The 8,771-nt window shown below is 36.3% G+C and overlaps 1 protein-coding gene across 1 annotated transcript; it reads right to left on the reverse strand.

Annotated features, from left to right (window-relative positions):
• Window positions 1–5,240: 5,240 nt before the first annotated feature.
• LOC107814658 (UDP-glycosyltransferase 83A1-like) lies at window positions 5,241–7,492 on the reverse strand. The gene is made up of 2 exons (XM_016640100.2): window positions 6,965–7,492; window positions 5,241–6,363 (listed from the first exon to the last, which is right to left on the reverse strand). The coding sequence occupies exons 1-2, from the start codon at window positions 7,446–7,448 to the stop codon at window positions 5,468–5,470; spliced, it is 1,380 nt and encodes a 459-aa protein (XP_016495586.1). The 5' UTR covers window positions 7,449–7,492; the 3' UTR covers window positions 5,241–5,467.
• Window positions 7,493–8,771: the final 1,279 nt, after the last annotated feature.

An 8,771-nucleotide genomic window follows, 5' to 3' on the forward strand; every position in this document is an offset into this window, starting at 1 on the left:
CTACAAAGTGGCAATAATGAAAGCTTTTCCATTACTTAAACCCCAAAACGCGCTGCCTCTCTCTCCCGTTATAGTAGCACGGAACAGATTTAACGTCAGCTCCCTCCGTTCTTCCTCCAAAAGAAAGCAATTAGAATACACAATCCAATGGGTTCTTGCTCAAAACTAAACTCCGGTAGCTTATCAATAAGGACAAGAAGATCTAAACCGTGCAAATCTCAAAATAGCTCAAGACTTGTCGACGACAGCGGTAGAATTGGCCCATGTACTTCTATTTCTGAAAAATTGGAGGCTCTAAAGCAACTAATCCCAGCCAACAATGGGGAAATCAAAGTTGACCAACTGTTTCAAGAAACTGCTGACTATATTGTTCTTCTCAGAACTCAGGTCTTCGTTTTACAGAAGCTCGTCGATTTCTATGGGTCCACTACTGACCAGTCTCTAGATAACCAAAATCCTGTATAGTACATAGCAGTTTTCTAAGTCATAATTAAACAGGAGGAAAAAAAAGATTGCTGCTTCTCCTTCTTCTTCTTTTGAGTTAATCTTATTTTTCTCTTTTAATTAGGTTTCAAGTAATGTATGGGTAGGTGGGTTACGGGTACTGAATTTCAGGATCAAGTAGTTATAGTATTCGCAAAATCTTCACCTTTTCTTTTGCTATATGAACGTATATTGGTTCAATTTTTAGATTTTATTTTCCTCAGAGAGAAAGAAGATGGTACACTTGAATTGTACTATTATTTAAGTGCTTATTGCTTGAATTTCCCTAATGGGCCACATTTGAATTGTTGGTTAGACATTAATGAAGTTCTTAAATTTTTGTTGTGCTTGAGTTTTTCATTTCATTCATTTACTTCAAGTGGTAACTATATATGGTGTGAAAAAAGGAAACACTTGCTAACCTAATTTTATAGAATGTTTTAATTTCTCGTTATTTAGCTTTTGTCCAAACACCATCAATCTGCCTGTTGTCTGAGGTGGTGGCTTAATGCTGAGGGCATAGGGGTAAATGTTGCAACCGTGGCATGTGATGACAAAATTCATTTCAGAAGCCACACCCACGCCTTAGTTTCAGACCTGTTCACTGAATGTTAGATCTTACAAGAGAGTTTACTTGTATTTAACTTAAATAACTACGTATTAGTATTACACTATTGTAATTATAGGTTCAAAATTTGATATAATTTGTTAAAGATTTCATAATTTTACACACATATGTACTTTTCACGAAAAAGTATCGTGTTGATATGAATTTATTAACTTTGTATTATATTCAATTATGTTTGTAGTTATCTTTTAGGTATTTGGTTTCGTAAAAATTAAAAGCAGAGAATTAAGCTAAGATGGTACCGGCAGAGATGGCGGGAGGGGAGGGGGGAGGGGGGAGGAGATTTCTGAGTGTTTTCACATGATATCTCAGTGAAATAGACAGCACTGCTCTTCATGTTATGGCCTCACATGCTATGTTATGGACAGCAGTGACAACTAGTACAAGCAGTAGTAATAGTAACGCTTTAAGGAACATGTGCAGATATCAGAATGCCTCCAAAATTTGGAGACAAAACAAAAATGAAAAAAGGAGAGGAAGCTTGGTATTTCCTTTCCTTTTTATCGTCTTTGAACTATCAAGAAAAAGGGAAGCTAGAAACTCCTAGTAACAGACAAATTCCCAGCATTGTCATTCTCAAAATAATAGTAATATTAATAATTTTGTGACGTACATAAAATGAAAATGAATTTCTGCATATACCACTACAATTACCTGATTTTGAAAGTTATGTCAATTTTCTTACTAGAATTAAGTAAAAGATGTTTATCTAAAATTAATAGAGTGAGACAGTTGGAAAAAAAAAAACAAAATTTATACTTAGCGAGGTTAGATTTTTCCTTCCTTACTCATTTGATCTACTAATAAAATTGGGACAATGGGTCGTTTTTATTTATTTAAAAGAAGCAGATAGTAGTGTTTTTGCAAAAGGAAAAGGGTATATCTTGGTAAAAGAAAATGGAAAAAGAAATCATTGGCACCAGTCCATTCCCTTCTTTTGCTTTTTGGTGTACTGACATAATGGGCTTCCTCAGGAATAAAGTAGTTATGGAAGAGCAATCGATAACAGACTGCACATAATTGCAAATATATCACCTCAAGAAGGAAGTTTTGTCTAATTTGTGATCTTCTCGATCTTTATCGGCTCGAAGCTCTAGAGCCGCAATTTTTAGGGGTGAGGCTTTAATTAGACGATCGTTATGAAAATAATTATTCATTGTAGTTAGTGATCGTTCGGGTGAATAACCTAAGGTGAAGTAACCTTTCAGATGTTCTCTCAGCCCATACCGGACCAGTCCAGAATCAAAGTGTGATTATTTTGGACTCAAACGATAAAAATAAGTACAAAAAAAATTGACTATCATTTTATATATAGCGCGGTTATTCTTAATGGTACGTTTGTCCGTTAACGACACGTTTGTCCGTTAACGACACGTTTGTCCGGATGTACCATTATAATATAACGTCTTCTTTATGTGCGCTATACCTCCCGCTAATTTTTAGTTCAAATATAGCGCGATTATTCACCGCGCTATACCTTAACGGACAAACGTGCCGTTAAGGTATAACGCGGTGAATAACCGCGCTATATATAAAATGATACTCAATTTTTTTAAACCTATTTATGTCGTTTGAGTCCAAAAATATCATAATTAAGTTTTGGACTCCGTACCGGACACCCAACCAGGTAGCCAGTTCTGCCCCGTAAGGCCAAGAGCTAGTTTTGGAGAGTCACTTGCCTTATTTATTAGATGAGACTTGATTTTGAAATGAAATGATTGATATTTCACTAATAAAGAGCACCTAAACGAGAGAAGCCCTCTAAGCAATCTTGGTTAGCTTCTCATAAGACGAAGAGGATAAATGTGGTGAGTTGTAACACTGTAGGGAAATTTAAAAGGAAAGCCACAACAAGACAGGCGACCACAACTATCAGAATGTGCTCATTTCCAGCTAAACATTCAAATCTGGCTTTCGGCTGGTCTATTGTTTGTACTCACTGGGCTTTGGTGTAAATGATTGCCGTTTTTATGTTTTCTCATTTTTTTCTCTTCTTTTCTTGATAGTTTAATTTGCATATCCTGATCACTCAAGAGCTTTTTTTTAATTATGTCTTCTTTTGCAGTATAAGAGGAGAATATATTCGAAATAGCTCGTTAATCTACGTTATTACTTATAGGTCTTTCAGTTTTCAGAAGATTAGAAAATAAAATTAATCCTTTTTTTAGAAAAATGTTACTTCATCGATTGCGAATGGTTATTTTAAAGGAGTTTAAGAAGTTATGGACTACGACAACCATTTCCTTAATTAAGATTTTGGATTGCATGCATTCTTTTACGCCCTTTTATTTTTTGGCGTGGGATTTGTATTATCACTGGACATTTTCTCTCGGATTGTTACCCTTAAATCGGGTAACAATTAAATTTGTATGTGGTTTTAAGGATACGTGAATTAATTCAACACAAATAATCAAGAATATTAAATAAACAAGTTAAAGATAGAGTAAACAATCAAACCAGTTGTAATGTTATGGCCTAGTCCGAACCTAGGTTGAGCAGTAATTTAGCCCTCGATCGAACCCTTGATTCGAGCCCAATGGTGAATGAAGAATAGAACAATTAAATAAGAGCTTTAGCAGAAGCTAGAAAACGGAAAATGAATTTGTGTTGCTTTGATTCGCGTATTACATCGTGTCTTACAAGAGAAAAACTCCCCCTTTTTATAGTAGGAGAGTTTCATCCCTAGTACAAGTCTAAAAAAGATAAAATCTTCATTTCTCGTTAATTACTGATCCGTAACCGACATCGAACAAGATCTGCATCATGATATCCGGTTAGGGACGAATACCACGACCCTCTATCCGTCGTGCGTAACCATTTACCGTGTTTTTCGAGGTTTTAGAACTCATTCTGGGTCCGAAGAATGTCGCTTTATTATGCCCGATGATGATCACATCGTTCACCTTCCATAGGTCTCGATATGAAGAGCTCATATCCTCGATTTCGATCTTGTGCATCCACGCCCTTCTTCCGTTTTCTTCGTTGGGAAATCGGGGTATGCATTACCCTCGATTTTACCCGTATACAGGCAGAGGCGGAGCTAGGGATTTAAGTGTGTGGGTTCTAAATTTTAAAATAAAACATTGCTTTCAGCGGGAATCGAACCCCCATCTTTCCCAGCGAACCCACAACCCTTACCGTTGAACCAAAACCCCTTTTGTTACTGGGTTCAGCAGTATATATTTATATAGATTTAGTAAATATTTCAATACAAATACTGGGTTCCGGAAAAAGTCACTGGGTTCGCCCGAACCCGCACCCACTACTGTAGCTCCGCCCTTGTATACAGATAGTCCCCTTATTTTTGAGAGAGTAGGTTTGCCGAAACGATGGGAAACGATAATAAACCTCGGTTCCTTCCTTCGTACATTACTACCAAGATTACGGGTAAGTCGAAACGTCCCATTAGTCGCATCATTCTGACTTCAGACACGTGTCAGTCACTCGCTGGATGCCTTCGAATGCGAAACGTCGCGCATTGATTGTTTTTCAACCTATAAAAGCTTCAACCTTTTTCACTTCTTCCACTTTCCGATTCTAGACTTTACCCTCGAATTTTCTAACGGCTTTTAACTTCTCCAAATCTTTTTACATTGTTCTTTGAGCCTACATATCTTCATCTTCAATCTCCGTGCATCTTCTTTGAAGCTTCAACCCTTTTGTTAGAAAAATGTTACTTCATCGGTGACGAATGGGTTTTGAAAGGAGTTTAAAAAGTTATATATGGACTACGACAACCATTTCCTTAAGATTTTGGATTGCATGCATTCTTTCGCGCCCTGTTTTTGGGCGTGGGATTTGTATTATCGCCGGACATTTTCTATCAGAAAAATGAGGAAGAGGAAAATAAAAATAATTTGTTGTTTAAACCTCTTGAAGCCAAAAAAGAAAAGACATATGACATAAATGAAAATTTTATCATGGGAACAATGATTGGACCAATACCAACTGTTACGCGACGCTTTCATGAGATGTCTTAGAAGGGCGACGTAAGGCAAAGTAATCGATTTTTGTGTGATTAGTTTCCGCCAACCGAAAGCCCCCTCCGCACGCTAGACTAGACTATCAGTGCCATACGGGAAAGCCAATATCAAGATCACAATTTGCAACGAAAGAAATGAAAAGAGAATTGAATGAAAGCTTGCTTGTATTAACTGAGAACAATGATTACAAGAAAGCCAACATGGTAACAGGGGAGGATACACCAATGCAGAGATTTGATTGAAGAAAAAAAAAAGCTTGAAATTTCACTTAAAGTAGGGGTTTAGAATATTGTATATAATAGTTAAGGTCCTTTTCTTAAGCTCATTCTACCATGTTGTGAAGTTAAATTGAACATGGAGTTTGATTGCAGGCTCATTGAGCTGTCTTGATCCAGTCAATAAATTTGCCAAACATCTTGTTAGAACTTCCTCCTCCTTTGACACTAGACTTAACCTTTTCTTGAAGATCTAAAGCCCTTTCTTTAAATGCCTCATCACCAAATAACTGATCCATCTTATTCTTGATTTCTTCTTTTCCAATAATTCCAAACTCATTTTTGTTAAACCCCAGTCCTACTTTCCAAACATCACAAATGTAACTCTGATTAAACAACTGGTCAGCAAAATAAGGCCAGCACAAGAAAGGGACCCCGTTGCTCACACTCTCAACAGTCGAATTCCAACCACAATGACTTAAAAAGCAAGCAATAGAAGGATGAGCTAACACTTCTTGTTGAGGTGCCCATTTTACTATATGTCCTCGATTGCCTATTCTGTCTTTGAAACCTTTCGGGTAAGCATTATCAGCAGCCTCTTCAGTGAGTAAATTTTCTCGAACCACCCACAAGAATCGCCGTTTGGACAACTCTAGCCCAAGTGCCAGCTCCTGGAACTGAATTGAATCCAAGATTGTCAAGCTACCAAATGCAACGTAAATAACAGAGTTACGTGGTTGCTGATCTAGCCATTTTAGGCAATTTGAGTCTTCGGGCCAGAAATGGCCTGCTGAAAATCCGAGTCGATTGCTTGCCAAAAGTGGTCCTATAGGTGACACTTGAGGGAACATGGCAAAAGCTCCAGGCTCAAGTTCCTTTGCTGAGTTACAGATTATCCAATCTGCGGATTTTACTCTTTCATTGTTGTCTTTTACGAGCTCGATTATCATTTTTCTCATGGCTGGATCAGGGAAACAAGCCCACGCGAAATCTGATGGATTCATGATTGGCATGTTTGGTGATAGCTTAATCCCCTGTTTCTTCAAGATTGCTCCTAGAAATTAAAGCAGACTTTGTTAGAAAGCGCTAAAGAAGAATTAACCCAAACAACCACTCTTCCAATCGCTTAAACAAAAAATAGTTAGTAGGGATATAATATATGCATAATTTAAGTATATTATATGTGTATAATTGTATATAATCAATGTATAATTTATGTATATGACTAAAGAAAAATAAACAGTAAATATGACCAACTATTTGTATAAAGATCCCAAAGCTAAATGATCATACAACTAGTTGGATACTCTTTCTATGTAGAGTTTGCTAGCGTGTAAGGTTGTTGCTTAATTAGGAACTTCCACTTTGTCATGCTTATTCAATAGATAAGACAATAGCTGGTTACCTATTGAGGCCTTTTTTGGAAATCTTTTAGTTTCTAAGTAAATAAAGGTTCTAACATAGGACTTATTTTATGGATGTAAGTTATACAAAACTCTTTTTACACTATTATTGAATATTACAAAACTGACGATGCATGTTAGTTATCATTTTTACCTAATTATCAATTGATATTTTTCAAAATATTATATACAATCAAAGTGACGTGATTGCATAAATATTTTTTTACTTAAGTCGGTAAGAAAGGAGCTCACCTTCGCTATCTATGATTCCATCATCAATGAGTTTTGAGACACTAAATAACGAGGCTAGCGTAGCTGCAGCTGCTGGCCAAAATGCAACTCTTCTAATGTTTAATTTTTCTGCTACTCCCAATGCCCATCCCATATTCTCATCAACTATAACACATGACACTCCATTTTTATCACACTCATTAATCATATTAATGACTTCCTCAAGTTTCCCAGGCATCACTTCAGCAATTGCTTCTGTCAACTTTTTGAGGTCTGTTCTATCTTCTTCAGGTCCCAATCCATCTGGAATTGAAACTAAGCTTATCTTCTTCTGCACGTCGTCGTTCTCTGATAATGCCTTAATGACTCTTTTGTGATTGAATTCAGAGTTAACAAAGGTGATTTTGCAACCCTCTTTGACTAACCATAAGGAAAGTTCCATTAAAGGAAGAACATGGCCTTGTGCTGGATAAGGTATAGCCACAATATGTGGGATATGGACCATTTTTTCTTTCTTTGCTCTTCTCTTGCCACTGATTAATACTCCTATAATTAGCTTGTAAGGGGTTTATATAGGGGAGCTCAGGTTCAGGAAGTAGGTGTCTTAATTGAGTTTAACTTCTCTACGTACCTTAATATGCAACGTAAGCCCAGTGCACTATGCTCCCGTTATGCGCGGGGTCTGGGGAAGGGCCTGACTACAAGGGTCTATTGTACGTAACCTTACCCTGCATTTTTGCAAGAGGCTGTTTCTACGGCCCGTGACCTCCTGGTCACATGACAGTAATTTTACCAGTTACGTCAAGGCCCCCTTTTACTCTAATATATAATAGTTTAAAAAAAATTAACAGTATCAGGTCACCTAACAACTACACATAATCCTCCATAAAAATTGAGATTAGTAATCTAAAAATAATTAAAGAAAGTTACCTAATACAATCGATTAAAGACACCGATAATATAAAAATTCTTTACACTAATAATGTATGTAAATTGAATCTTTTTAGTATCAACGATTTATAGTTTTAAACAATCAAGTTAAAGATTGTCCTTTCATTATTTTCTAAGAAATATTAACGTTTACCTCTTGTATATTACTTGGTAAATTACCTAAACTCTTGGTTTATAAAATATTAGATTGTTGTTTTATCTCCTGATGTTTCTTTCCCTAACTGTCAATTGGCGTAATCAGAATGCCGTCCCTTGTTTGTGCTTAGAAATAAATGTTTGCATCGACTAAGCTGAGCAACTTCAATTTCATCGATTACTTTGTTACTTGCTATTGTTTTCTTCTTATGTAATCACTTGGACTTGCTATCGTTTTCTTCTTAATTATGTAATCACTTAGAGCGTGTTCGGTACGACTACTTCCTAAGTCGTTTTTCACCGCAAGTATTCTTCTATGCTTGGTTGGAACGAGTCATATAAAATTAAAAGTTAAGATATCTGTATGAAAAATAACTTCCGATCATAAGTGACTTTGCCCTGTTGATATGTCGTCCGCCAATAAGTGAGTTTCTCCTTTTGATATGTGGTCAAATACAAGAAACGACTTTTTTATAAAATATATTTTATTAAAAAATATACCAAACACATCCTCGTCCTGTTGTTATGCGTTGGAACTTGCAGGTTGGGGTACGTCTCATTGGTGAAAGTTCAGTTTCTGCTGCCTTAATAAATTTTGTTGCATTACTCGCTCTATCCAATTTGATAGATACCAAAAGGTACCATACCAAAAATAGAATCTTTAAACAAACGTTAGACCTAGTCAGATTATCCTTTTGTAGGATTAAATTTGAAACTAGTACATCACAATTTCAGTTGGATC

The sequence above is a fragment of the Nicotiana tabacum genome, chromosome 17 (genome assembly GCF_000715075.1).
Source record: "Nicotiana tabacum cultivar K326 chromosome 17, ASM71507v2, whole genome shotgun sequence".
In the NCBI taxonomy this organism is placed as follows: domain Eukaryota; kingdom Viridiplantae; phylum Streptophyta; class Magnoliopsida; order Solanales; family Solanaceae; genus Nicotiana; species Nicotiana tabacum.

What these genes read in the sequence shown, in the direction of transcription:
- LOC107814658 (XM_016640100.2), bottom strand. Translation starts at nt 7,448, where the DNA reads ATGGTCCATATCCCACATATTGTGGCTATACCTTATCCAGCACAAGGC. An exon ending in TGGAATCATAGATAGCGAAG is followed by an intron (nt 6,364 to 6,964) that starts GTGAGCTCCTTT and finishes TTTAATTTCTAG; the next exon opens with GAGCAATCTTGAAGAAACAG.